Here is a 14,017-nt window from a genome sequence, read left to right on the forward strand (position 1 = left end):
GCGGCTGACACGGTTCAAGCTAAGACTGCCCGGAATTCCACTAATAAACTGAGAAAGCATAAAGAGCTCCAGTTAGCTCGGGATGGGCTGCAAAGCCACTAGTTTTGGACTTCAGATGCAATAGATGTAAAGCTCAGACCATATCTTAAGGACCTGCTGTGAATCACTGCTGCCCAAGTGACTGACACTAAAAACATTCTTGATACCACAAACCTTTGTACGTAAGTAAGTGTGACTGGTTATTTCTTCCTCTTTGCTGCATGGAAGATAGAAGAGGAGACACAAAACTAACAGCGCAAAGTATAAAGAAATAGCAACTCCAGCGTCTTCCACTATGACCTCCACAGTCAGACACTTAATTAGTTATTTTGCTTTTCAAAAATTTACAAGATCTGGATTTGTGAAGGTCTTGCCACCTTTGTGAAAGAAGCAGACTATTGGACTCCGTACAAAGAATCCCTTTTTGTTACACATGAGCATGTTTATATTATTGGTATCACAGAAAAGTCTTAATAACTTCTAATACAAATTTTTTTACTGAATAAAACCTACCTGAAGTAATATTTGCAGTCAGGTTAAACAAGAGCAAGTGCAGGGTCCTGCACCTGGGGAAGAATGCTAGGCACCAGCATAGGTTAGAGGTGGACTTGCTGAGAAGAAGGATCTGGGTCCTGGTAGATAGTAAATTGTCCATGAGCCAGCAATGTGCCCTTGTCACCAGGAAGGCCAATGGAGTCCTGGGCTGCATAGGGAAGAGTGTGGCCAGTAGGTCGAGGGAGGTCATTCTCCCCCTCTACTCGGCACTGGTGAGGCCACAACTGGAACATCCTCCAGTTTTGAGTGTCTAGTGTCTAGTTTTGAGCTCCCCGGTTCAAGAGGGACAGGGAACGGCTGGAGTGAGTCCAGCAAAGGGCAACTAAGATGAGTGAGGGACTGGAACATCTCCCTTATGAGAAAAGGCTGAGAAAGCTGGGACTTTTTAGTCTGGAGAAGAGAAGGCTGAGGGGAGACCTTATTACTGCTTACAAGTATCTAAAGGGTGGGTTGAAGGAGGATGGAGCCACACTCTTCTCAGTGACAGGACATGGGGCAACGGGCACAGGTTGGAACATAGGAAGTTCCATTCAGACACAAGAAAAAAAAACTTCTTTACGGTTCAGGTGACAGAGCACTGGCACAGGCTGCCCAGGGAGGTTGTGGAGTCCCCTTCTCTGGAGAGTCTCAAGACCCGCCTGGATGCAGTCCTGAGTAATGTGCTCTAGGCAATCCTGCTTTAGCAGGGGAGTTGGACTAGATGACCTCTAGAGGTCCCTTCCAACTCTGAAAATTCTGTAATTCCATGATAATGTTGTAATACAGCCCATCACTGCAGAATGATGTGCAACAGAGCCATCTGTTTCTTCTGTGTCCCAACCTTTAGCTTATTCTGCCTGTGACTTTATCTACATGCATTACATCGTTGCCTGTGTCAGTCTTCCAAAGGAAGCAGTAGCACTAGGACAACATAAAAGCTACACTTTCGAATGATGATGCCCAAATCCAGGCCATCCACTTTAGAGATGATCTTATAATCTGTCTCAATTCTTTTCAATGAGCATTGGAACAAATATTCACAGTGCATATCACATACCAGAGACTAGTAACTTACTCTTGTCTCACCCCTCAGTATTTCATTTCCTCAGTATTTCATTGCACTCTGTTTCCACATTTAGAGTTTCTGTTCCTAGCCCTAGCTGTAGAGAAAATAAGGACTTGAATAAGTTCAACCACTGGCAGATAGCTTACTGAATACCTGAATGAAACCATCACAAAGGACCAAAACAAATCTATTCCAAAAAGTACTATTTGAACCAAAAAACAACATAGTTAAGCACGCACGTGTGAAGGCTTTTCCTTCACTACAGATGTGTCACAAAATCAGAGCCCAGTGATTAGTCAGGAAGCTTGATCAGACAATTGCAAAGATGAAAGCTGTAACAGTTATCCAAAATCTAGAAAGAGTAGGACTTTAGTCCAGGTACATGGGTCTAGACTGTATTGAAAAGCAAAGCACTAAAAGAATAAATACGGTAACAGTATATGTGGAAAACAAGAACCGGTACCTAAATGCAACAATGAGGAGCAGTAAAACAAAAACCCAACCTTGCTAAAGATTCTTAGTTTTGAAGAGGAAATCAAAAGATAAAATAAGTTTCGATTCAGGATTTCTTAGCAGTCAATCTCCATTTTAGAGAAATGAGGTGGTGAAAACCTTATCTAGCATTTCCAGTCTCTACATGAGGGCATGCACCTCAGCTTGAGAAGAAAGGGCCTCAGGTTAAAAATGCTGCCTAAAGCAGTGTTGCTGCAGCTTGGCAAGTATTCTTCATGGCACAAAGTAAAATTCCTATGATTCCTGAATCACTGCAATACTTAGGGAAGATGATTTCAACACATATTCAAGTAGTAATTTGTTTCAGCAGTTTCTTATTTCCATGAAACGAGTTTCAGAATTGAACGCTAGGTGAAGAGTCAGGTATTCTGGCAGAGGCTTGTAGTGTGGAAAGTCACCTCAAGAATTTTTCTGTCCTACACCATAGAAGGTGGAGACAATACTAGTCATCACTGCAGAGGCAAAGGAGAAGTAAGCATTAGTAAAACTTAACAGATTAGGTAATGAATATACTTATGCTACTGTTATTTAACTTCATAGTTACTCTAACAATAGAGAGAATAGTTGCAACAGAGTCAGCTGTTGTTTCTCAAGTCCTGAAATTTAATTACTACAGGGGTATGGTTTGGATCTCCTGCACAGAAGTAACAAACTTGTAACTGGAAATAGATTGTATTTGTTATATCTAAGTAGCACAGTTGTGTTACTCTAGTTCTCTCTTGTGAAAGAAGGCTGACAGAACAAGACCAACTCATTTTTTTTTTAGGAAGAATGAAGCTCATCCTAGAGTCCTATTTAAAAGGCTTATCTACAACCTAACATTACTCAAGCAAAGAGCTTGACAGTATTCCGCGCATTCGAACTGTAGCTTCACAGAACACTCATTACACACAGCCCTCAAGTCCTTATACACACAAGCCCACTTTTCAAAGGTCGTTGCCAATCCCCCAGAGAGAAGCTACAAAGAACTCCATACACACACGCATTTTTATTTTAATAAATAAAGTTTTACAGGCTCAGGCTTTTTTTTTTTTTTTAATCACATATACAGAACAGAAAAATGCCTGACCAAGTAACATGAATTAAACTACTAACCCTGGGAAGGAATGCATGCCCTCTATAACACTGAAGACCTTAACTAAAAAGGGATTTCCCATCGGCAGCATAGTAATTTACTTCACAGATTAGACGACTTGAAAGAGATGTGGCCAAAGCAAAGAGAGTGACTCTAAATGGACCACTTGTCCTTACAGAGCCGCAACAGTGGAAGGAAAGCCAAGAGCCCAAACGTCTCCATTTTCTAGTGTCACTTCTGGATGAATATGCATGTCTTCACATCCTTCAGGCAATACATTCTAACCACAAGTAGAGAGACTAAGCACAGCAGGTATGCAAAATTATTCCATTGAAGAATAGATATTGGATGACACAGTAATGTTATATTTCAAGATTTTAAACTAGCAGATGCTTTTGCATCCCCTTCAGTATGGCAGTGGAACAGATCCCACCTTCTCTCATAGAGGTTTAGTCCAAAAATTTCCTGTTGGCATTAGCACCAAAAAGAGCCACTCTGATTTCTGGCATCATCTGTTGAGAAAGAGTACATCAGTTATATGCAAGGGGCAATACAATTGCTGTACATTCCCTATTTCAGGCACCGTGTGATAGCTAGCTTATGCTTCAAAATTAAGTCAATTCATTTGAGTTTTCTGAAGCCTTTACCCGATCACACATTGCTGGCTACTCTATAGACTTAAAGATTACCGATACTGCAGCATAAGAAAGACATGCCAGAGCTAGATTTTTCCACTAGGGTATAACAGGCCTCAGCCAAAGTTTCTAGTACTCAAGCTACCTTCAAGTAATTCAAGTTAGCCTCAACATTTCAACATCTTGACTGCACTGTAGTCATAACAAGTCTTTCAGTATCATAAGTTGTAGAGTTTTATGCTCATGCTTAATTCAAAAGGGATCATTCTAGGAAAAGCCATGCTTGTTGTACAGAAGCACAAACAGTAGATAATTTGCTTCCTTCCATTCAAAAATAATTTCTTACTTGTCATCCACATTGAAATCTGATCCCACACACTACTGTGACAGTTAACACTGGAAACACTAGGATTTAATTACACGACAAACCTAGTTAATTGTATCTCATTCACCTTGGCTGTTAGAGAAACTCACCTGCTGGGCTACAAGGTCCAGCCGACTTTCCAGGGTATTGGAAACCTTAATTTTACCATCGCTGTTATAGATTTCAACACCTCCAGCACTAGAAATGGGAAAAATAAAAGAATTCATTAAATCCATGGTACATCTCAAAGTCTGAATGTGGCAGAGAGATTATCCCAAAACAGTGTTTATAAGCAAGTCTGATGCATAGATAAGTTTTTTATTTAAAAAAAAAAGCTTTTTTGATCATGTCTTAATAGGAATCAGCACAAAGCAATCTTTGGAGTTATCAAAGACCACAGCTACATGCTAGAATCCTCATTAGCATGGTCAAAATACAAGCAGAGCTATGGAGTTACACTCTACTTCAGTACTGTGAATCAGGCTGGAGGTTGCACAAAACTGTTATTGACATTTTTCATTGAGACAGTGCTGGTTTGGAGGAAACTGCAGAGTCTCTGCATGATTAACACAAAGAAGTGCCAGATCCCACTAGAACAGCAGCAGACACACTGTGGGGATATTCCATATGCAATTTTCTGAGACTGTTCTAGTAGGAGCTGTGGCTTGAAAAGTTGCATTTAGTTCTCTGTATAAAAGACTCCCATTTCCCTTACATATCCTCTGGCAGGAAGTTGTCTTGGTCAATGTGAATATCCACATCCCTTTTGGTGGCATTTTTGTAGATGGGAATGCTCTTCTGCACAGCAGTCTAGGAAACAAGATAAACCTCCAATTAGCATTGACAAATGTTAGCGCACCACTTGGGTTTCGTCACTCAATCATTTGGAGTAATAAAATGAAGGAATTGAGGCCTTTTTTTTTTTTTTTAATTAAGCAAATGTATTTCAGTATGGCTTTTGAGCCAAAACCAATTATTATTCTTAATAGTGCAGCAATGTCAAAAGTTTCCTAGGTAATATCCAAGCAAGTAAATGTTCCCCAACTTGAAAAGCATACTTGTTCTCTTGCATTGTATCTGCTGCAGGAGTGCAGCAAGCAAAGCCTGTTTTCATGTCACACAGATGGGATCTGAGCAGCAAACATTTGCAGTCAGGTCCCAGCCTTCGTGAGCAGGATATTGTCAAACTATTCTAGGTGTCTTACCTTAACCATGGGGAGATCCTGCTTCCTGCATCGAACAACTATTCTGGGCTCAAGCAGCTGGTAGAATCCCTGCACAAGATAACCACTACAGTATCAGGAAGTCAACATCTTGATTGTCTTAGAATTATTTAACCCCAAGAAAGGAAAGGAACTGATTTGATTTGAAAACCAAAATCTGTTGACATTAGCCTCTTTTATTTAGATATTTCCTTGCAAGTTCACCTCATTTTGAGAGGAAAGCACCAATACCTGGGAAAGAGCCTAAAACTATGGATTATGTGTTTCTTTGTTAGTTTCAAGTTTGGAACTCAAGTGCAACTAAATGTATGTATCATGGGATTGAGTTGCCCAGACTATGTACACATATACCTAAGGATCATTGCTGTCTAAATAGACTGAGCATACAGCCAAGCTGACATTCTCCTATACAGCTCTTGGAGAAAACATGCAGTAGTTTCAGATGCCTGTTCTAATTACTCCTGCCCTGCAGTTTCTGTAGTAATACAGGAGAATAGAATAGAAGAGGTTTAGTTCCAGTTGGAAGGGACCCATAACGATCATCTAGTCCAACTGTGAGTACTGATGAGTACAGATCCCTCACTGGATCAAATATAATGAGCCAAGACAGACATGGCCAGCTTGCAAGAGTGAGACAAGCTTGTTTGATGCACAGCAATACCAGACCTAGGTGTGACAAAGAAACAACACTGAATTGGAAGCAGAAGCTGGTAGGAAATGCTGTTAAGAAAACTCTACCATCAAACTGCAGACAGGAGAGCTCGTAGCTGGCTTCTCTGAGAGTTTATAGTAAGAGTACCAATTCATACCAGAAGGTGGCACTAGTGGTCACACGGCTGACCCTGGCCAATGCTTATTAGATTTTTAGCAGTTAATTTCTGGGGCTGGAAGATGGTGTTCCAGCTAAACAAAGCTTTGATTTCTGCTTTGTATGTCAGTCACAGACGCATGTCATACGACAGTAAATTTGTCAAAGCCGAGACTTACAAGTCTCAAATGCCAAAAAGATTTTAAAAGCAGGTTAACTATTGACTTACAGGTTTGGAGAAACAGCTTTTACCAAAGGTGTATTTGATCCAACTAATTACTACAGAAGCTTAAAGTGTGGATCCTAAATATGTTACAATGTATGTGTGTGCACCTTCAATTATTCTTATAATGGAACTGTTGCTTGGTATAATAGGTTTTATACCTCAAAATAAGCTGCACCCTTATCTGTTCAGAATCCCAGACTGAAAGATAAAGCAGGAGTGATGTTTAAAACTCAAAGATCATCCAGCAACATTCGATCTAGACTCCAATACAACTGTAACCTCCAGTGGGTTATGTCTGAAGAAACCCACCTAGGAGGACAGGGCCGTGATCATCTATTTGTTACAATTTAAATATTTACCTGCAGAACTAGTCCGTCCAGCAGTGTCTGGTACCTGGCAGTATCCTTCACCACCTTGGCAAGTCTCTGCTTGGCCTCATTCAGCAAATCCTACATTCAGAAGAAATCAGATCAGCAGAGCCCATCTGTTTGGCATTTGGTTTCATGCCTACCAACTTTCTGTACTCCTATTATAGCTATCACACCCTGCCAACACGTAAATGTACACTCCAGCTGGTGTTCATCCAAGCTAGACCTTCATCTCTGTGCGTGGCACAATATCCTGTCCAAACAGTTCCTTTCTCCCTGCCCTGATCTGAACCCATTATAACCTTACAATGATTCCTTTTTCATGAAGAAGGGAGCCCTTGGTAGTAAAAAGATAGTATTTATAATAGTAATTCAGACAAACTAAAATATTTTGTAAATCATTGCCTAATGTAAACTAATAAAGTTGCCCAAACAACTGATTTTTTCAGCTTTATGGTCGAGCAAAGAAATTTAATCTATCTTTTTAACCAAACAATATTAAGGTTAGGTATTTTTTAATTATAAGTAAATGCAAGTGAAAAATTAAAAGTGAGAACTTATTTTTAATTCGAGGTAGCTGGGTTTGGTCATCTTTCTTCAGCAAATCAATATCAGATGAGATTGAATTTTTAAGAAATTTGAGTCAATTCAAACACAGCTCCTAGAACGGAACTGTCATAATTACTTCAGATAAAGAAATTGTATGGTTTGGTATAAACCTTTCTTTACTGTCCTGCCTCATAGTGTTTAGAAGAGTGCATGTTAACGCAATCAGTGCTAGGATATAAGACTATCACAATGTAATGTCACAGCCAAATCTAGTTACATTGTCTACCCTAGAGTAACATAGCGTTTCTGCAACTGCTCATCTCTCTTGTTCATGAAAGAGGCCGAAGATCTGATAAGGGAAGAAAAAGCTAGTAGCATGTGACTTTAAATGTTTCAAAATGAGGAAGAGTGTTATGCGTTACTCAGAAGCATGAGGTTGAGTCAGCTGATAAATGAGGAAGAGATTACCCAGCAGAGACTATCACAATAGAGTTAGCTCTTTACCCACCTACCTTCCTCCTCTCTGTGAATACAATCTAAAGTTTGAAATTAGGTTTTTTAAAAAAAAAAAAAAATCAATAAACTGCTGATTTTCTTCTGCTAACTCCCCTTTTTCATGGTAGCACCAATTTGAGCAACATTACCCAATTTTTTATTTTTGACTTCTACAGGTCTCGCAGCTTTTCCAATAGCTCAATAGCACCATCTAGCAGAATATGGAACACAAACTGTTTCTGAAATGGGGTAAGAGATAACAGGACACCTGCAAACTGTATAATGAACAGAACGAGAATACAGTACGCGTGGTGTAAGATAAACATAGTAAGCCTGAACTAAGACTAAATGTAGCCCGCTGTGATAGATGATCACTCATCCTGTATCTCAACACACAGACTGGACACCTATTAGAACAAGATGCAAACCTTTTCACATACTAGGTGTGACTAAAGGAAACAAAAAAAAACAAGTTAGTGGTGTTTTAAGCCTACTTGCTTAAGCCATGCCAGATTTAATGCATAAATGTTGCTTTAGGCAAACAGAACTTGAAAGTTCTCCCATCCGTGCAAAAGGGAGTTCCTGCTCTTTAAAGGAATAAGCTATTGTCCAAATGATAGAAACAATGCTGCCTGCAGTGTTCCTGGCAGAGAACTCTATTTCCCTAAAAGATCACGTAATAGAAACTGTGAAAATAAGCTAAAGCAGACTACTGAAGCTGGACTAAATCCTTAATGACTTTTCAGAGCAGCTGGAAAAGCCATTTTTGTATGTTGAAGCAAATGTCACTCAATCACAAATCATACTTTTCTTTAGAGAATGGTTAAGAACATTTCCTAACAGACAGTAGGAATAAAACCTCTCTGTCTTTACTATAGAGATACTCACTGCAATAAGGTCATCTCTTGCCTTGAGGACCTTCAGTCTTGCCTGATTCATCAGGTTGGACATCTGACTGCAAGTTCATAATAAAGTTGCATCAATCCATCAGAGTTTGACAGAATAATTGCAACATTTAACTCTATACTTTACATTTAGAGACAACAATACTGCAACATTTAATAACAAACCCTGTTCACCTGTTTGAATCTGTTTCTGAACCTGCAAAAATGATTCGACAGCAGAGCCCCATCCTTTAGTAAAGACCCACCAAAACTAAACCCAAAATGAACATTTGTCCCAGAGTAACAGACCAGGGTGGAGTTCTAGATATTAACTACATAAAGAAATATGAAAGATTCTTTCACCCCACTTACTAACAGTTATACTATTGTAGCTCACCCTTGATAATTTATCCCCAGGAAAAAATAGAAACTTCTAATTAGAACTATATATATTAGTTACAATTTGCCTATTGGGCAGGGAAAAACAGTTTTGTATAAGTTTAGCAATAAAATGAGAGCTCAGGCTCTGGAGTCAGCCATCTAACCTAAGCAACTTACATTTTCTTCTGCTGTTCAATTTGTTTCTCCTTCTTTTCATAATACTCCATGATTTTCAGCCTCTGTGTCTGAACAAGGCGACCCTTCTCAATGTTGAATTCTTCTTCTGCCTATAGTAAAAATTAAATAACTGAAGTGGAAATTGATTCCATGGGCTGAAAAAAACAGAATCAAAATGAAACAGCCATGCTTTCAGAGCACATAGATAAGCTAGGATGATACAATGTATAGTTCCATATAAACAAAACATTTCAACCAGTACATTTCAACCAAAGGGAGTTCAGGGTGTGTTCTGGTGAACTAGCACGTTGCTAACTAAGACACAGCTTATTTTATCAATTGACTGACATGTGTTTCCTTGCAGTATTTATTTCTTGGGCACAAAATTACCAAATTTATATATATTATACTGTTAAGCAAAACTCACTTTATCTGAGGTTCAGGTCTGATTTCTGGCTCCTTTCTGGCTATGAGAGATTCTACCTAAAACAAGTTACCCAGCCCTCAGTGTCCACAAACTTCATTATGTTAGGCAATTTTTACACAAGGAGAGTGACAGTATAGCTATTGCTTTTTAATAAAACCTAGCCAGACAGCATGTGAAAACACATGGCAAATTTTCCTATTTATACTGGAGAATCCAGCCTCAGCTTCTGACTTTCGTTTGCAGATCATCAGGAATACCTGCGTTAGTACTGATTACATATTTGGGTAGATCTAAATGTTTAAGGGAGATTAATATATTAGTAATACATATGCTCAGTCCAATACCAACAAGATATTTCAGTATTAGTATAATGCAGATTGTTAGGGCTGTAAGGCACCATTAATCCTTCTTTAGTAAATGTCTGTATTCTATCACCAAGTTTAATATTAAACTTAGTCTCTTATGGCTTAACCTAAGTGAAGAATTTTGCAAGTAATTCAACTCATGCTTTAAACATACATTTACGTTTTCGTTCCCCAGGATACCTACTAAACCCCATCTACAATTAAGTCTGCAGGTGGCTACACAGGTTTAGGTACAGTTATGAATCCCCTTACAAAGAAACTTTCACCAACATAATTCATAAACAGTTTAACTTTCATCTTTTATCATTTTGGTACACGTATGAATGCTTCTGCAAGATTACTAGCATTATTGCTTTAATTTACTACTAATGTCTCTGCCTGACATGCTGTGGAAGTCAAGCAAAAATTAAAATTAAACCTTCCTGTAACTGCTTGTTATGACAAACCTTAGCAGAACTCATAATTATGCAGAGAACTCCTTTAATCCTCAATGATGTCAAACTATGTATAGGAGATGGGGGAAGGTGTTCCACTTAATCCAGTCTATTCACATTACCACTCAGGTCTCCTGATTGCTTAAAAAAAAATGAGTGAACTTGCATATGAACAAATTTATATTTAAGAACCACTATGAAAACTTTGACCAAAAAATAGCTCTGACTTGTTTTGATTTATCAAAAGTTAACAAACATTAACTTAATTTGGTAGCATCATTTTTTGCTATGTAATAACTAAACATGAAGTAAGCTGTAGTTTACAAAAGTATTCTGGGACTGCTCTGACTGCAACTATCAAAACAGTATGTCAGATGCAGTTTTCCTTTTGCACTGACATTGAACTTCCATTTTTACCTTTGCGTCTATTTCTTCAGCCTTTTCATTGGCTTCCTGCTCAATGAAAGCCATCATATGCTTGATCTGTAACAAGAAAGAGAAAAGAAAATATTTTCTGTTGGAAAGGACTTTGATGAGAGGAAGTATGTAGATATTCCTCATTTGTACAGTAGGCCCCTCCATATCCATTTACTAATTCATACAATGTTGTTTTTCAAGGAAACTAAACTAAGCATACAGGTCAAAGAGCCAATTCATCTTAAAACAGATTTCAAGAAAAATAGATTTTTTTTGTCAAATATTTCTATATAATGCTGTTTCACTGGTTCTCATTAGAAGAATGTACTTTAGATATGCAACTATACTTAGAAAAACCCAACCCAAATGTAAATTTGTATAAATGTGAGGCTGGGTATTTTCATTCTTCACTAGTGAGAACAACTTTATTCCCCCTAGGATTAGTAAAAAGAAAATTAAAAAAATCCTCACACAGTAAAATTAAAGTAGTCCATTATTTACACGAAACATAGAAGATTAACAGAGTCCCTGCTCTATGGCACAGGTAGCATTTGAATGAAGCTGGGCCTTCCACACCAGATGACTGGTGAAGCAAAGCAAAGGGCTATTGACCAATCTGGTCAGATCTGTACAACTAGAAGTTCCTTTACACACCAAGAAATCTTGCTTGAAAAAAATGTAATAAATTCTGTAAAGACTTACAAGGTCATTAAAAAAATATTGCTACATGGTTCAAGTCAAAGGTACTTTATAAACTAGTTGCATACTAGTTTGGAGGAGCTGAGGAAGGAGACAGATAGCAGCACTAGTTGATCAAGACCACATCAAGTATATCACATGCTACTTTAAAACCTGGTATACACTAATATATTCTACTTGAAGAACCTTCTTGAAATCACCTCAAACCACTATAAAGCACAGGTTCAACAGCTTAAAGACAAGGAAAGCAATTATACTGAGTTCTGCTTATTTATCACATGCCTTTTTGTGACCAGCCCTAAGTTTAGGTTCACCTTTGGGTCAGACTAGTAAGGACTCATGCCCAACCAAACCGCAACTTTGAAGAGGTGTAGCAATTTCCAAGGGCAGATGGAGTGGACCATATACTTGAGCGGACCATAAAAAGCTACTGACTTTTTGCTTGCATGTAGTGACGAGACACATTTTGCAGACAATCTGGTCTGAATAAACTTGCACAAAAGTTTTTATCTATATAATCTCACGTTAAAATGAAATATTTTAAAGAGATAAGGTGGTGGTGTGAAAACTGAGCCAATGTGCAGAACAGCACTATGCCCATACAGATGAAAAAACAGAAGTGAACAGACAAGTGGAAGATTTTAAGCATGTGCAGTGGAGGAAGTGAACAATAATACCTACATCCTCAAAATCAAACCAGCAATTTTTCTTTTAATTCCAGTTTTACATCTACCTGCATTTCAGAAAGGACAAGAGAAGCATATAAAATTCAGGCATTATTTTGCTGAATAGCCTATTATTGAAGGAGACTAAGAACTTTTGTATGCCAGTAGTAACCCTTACATTATTGAGTCACTTCCTCCAGTTTGGTTTGGTTTCTGAATTTTGGAAAAGTACTTCAAACAGCTCCGAGTGTTCAAGAAATGTCCTCTGCATAATGAAGAGGAACAAGACAGAGGCAAGCTAATATAGCATCCATTTTCCTTAGTCCGATAAGACTGAACAGCGGCATTTCCTTCAAAATCTGTTGTACTGAAATCCCTTTTTGCTTTTCATAGAAATGAAAAAGGAGATCCTAAATGATACTTTCACATCTATAAATAGGATTAGTTTTAGTAACAATGACAAAAATATGCATTTTAAATGAAGTTAGTAACTTTAGCATAGTAGTATTTCCTATAAAAAGGAAGAGAGGGTTTTTCCCCATCAGTAGTAGCACGATTATCCTTTCCATGGGATGGTCTAGATGTTAGACTGGCTTTAGCTAGAAGTGAGTAGCCAGATTAGATGGAACAATCTATTGAACACCTTTGACAGAATAACACAAGCAAATCTATCAATGGGAAAAAATTCTTAATTAGAGATGATTTTCAAAGTGAAAATTATTGAAAGTGCCACGGCAAGTAGTTAAGAGTTCAGAGAACCAGTTGGCAAGTTCATACCAGACTTATACACATGCAGAACTGCCATGCCATCAGCAGCATTCTCTTTTCCAGTTAACAGGATCACCCTAGGCTCAGGAGTATAAAACAATGATGAGAAAGTTGCGGATGTGAAATGTTATTAGCATTACATGTTTATTATACCAACAGATCCCGAACTGGCCTTTGAAGTTCAGGTCCACGGCAGCTGAGCAAGACCACCCCAATGTCAGCTTTATTTTTCTTATCTTCATGGAAGCGGCAGGAAAAAAACAAACCAGTTTTGCCGATAAAAGGCAAGAGAACGTAATGTTACAATTCCCCTTCTGCAGAAAGGCAACCTACTGATTTTACTTTCAATGTGATGCTTTCTTTGCCAAGAGACTATGTTTACTGAATGAGAAAGTGAGACACGAAGCACTTAGGATGCAAAGGACAAAGGGAACTTGGCTGATCTGCTCATCACCTGTAGGAAACTCCACGGACCAGTGCTGACTGGATCCATGCAGTCTTTAACACGACACGCTATTTTCAACCCAGCTCAAAGCAGCTTTTTTAGGCAAGGGCAGTGTTTACTGTCAATAAGGACAAAACGTCCTGATTCAGAAGGAAGTGTCCACAATCAGACTTCAGGGTTGTAAGTTTCCATTGCAAGAGAAGCCCAGGTTGCACTACACTGCTTAGGATCGAAAAGTGAAAAAGGCATTCAAGAATGCTGAATAGCCTACCCAAACGCTAAATTACAAGTAATTACTTGTAGTATAGCTATAAGAAAAAAACAGATGGAAAGTCCTTAGACAGCAACATCTAAAAAGACAGTACTTATCTAGGGCAATGTATTTCTCTGCCTTAAAGTGCAATTAAACACTGTTGATAGCATAAAAGCCACTCATGATCCCCTTCATTATAATCTGGCA

At 38.4% G+C, this 14,017-nt stretch overlaps 1 protein-coding gene across 1 annotated transcript; it reads right to left on the reverse strand.

Annotated features, from left to right (window-relative positions):
* Nucleotides 1–3,121: 3,121 nt before the first annotated feature.
* ATP6V1E1 (ATPase, H+ transporting, lysosomal 31kDa, V1 subunit E1) lies at nucleotides 3,122–13,605 on the reverse strand. Its single transcript, XM_009879634.1, has 9 exons — nucleotides 13,567–13,605; nucleotides 10,981–11,046; nucleotides 9,338–9,447; nucleotides 8,784–8,850; nucleotides 6,843–6,932; nucleotides 5,432–5,500; nucleotides 4,942–5,036; nucleotides 4,337–4,424; nucleotides 3,122–3,739 (listed from the first exon to the last, which is right to left on the reverse strand). The coding sequence occupies exons 1-9, from the start codon at nucleotides 13,603–13,605 to the stop codon at nucleotides 3,677–3,679; spliced, it is 687 nt and encodes a 228-aa protein (XP_009877936.1). The 3' UTR covers nucleotides 3,122–3,676.
* Nucleotides 13,606–14,017: the final 412 nt, after the last annotated feature.

The sequence above is a fragment of the Charadrius vociferus genome, unplaced genomic scaffold, assembly GCF_000708025.1.
Source record: "Charadrius vociferus isolate BGI_N301 unplaced genomic scaffold, ASM70802v2 scaffold90, whole genome shotgun sequence".
NCBI classification, from domain to species: domain Eukaryota; kingdom Metazoa; phylum Chordata; class Aves; order Charadriiformes; family Charadriidae; genus Charadrius; species Charadrius vociferus.

What these genes read in the sequence shown, in the direction of transcription:
- ATP6V1E1 (XM_009879634.1), bottom strand. Translation starts at nt 13,605, where the DNA reads ATGGATCCAGTCAGCACTGGTCCGTGGAGTTTCCTACAG. An exon ending in CAAGAGATGACCTTATTGCA is followed by an intron (nt 6,933 to 8,783) that starts GTGAGTATCTCT and finishes TTCTGAATGTAG; the next exon opens with GATTTGCTGAATGAGGCCAA. An exon ending in TGGACGGACTAGTTCTGCAG is followed by an intron (nt 5,501 to 6,842) that starts GTAAATATTTAA and finishes TATCTTGTGCAG; the next exon opens with GGATTCTACCAGCTGCTTGA.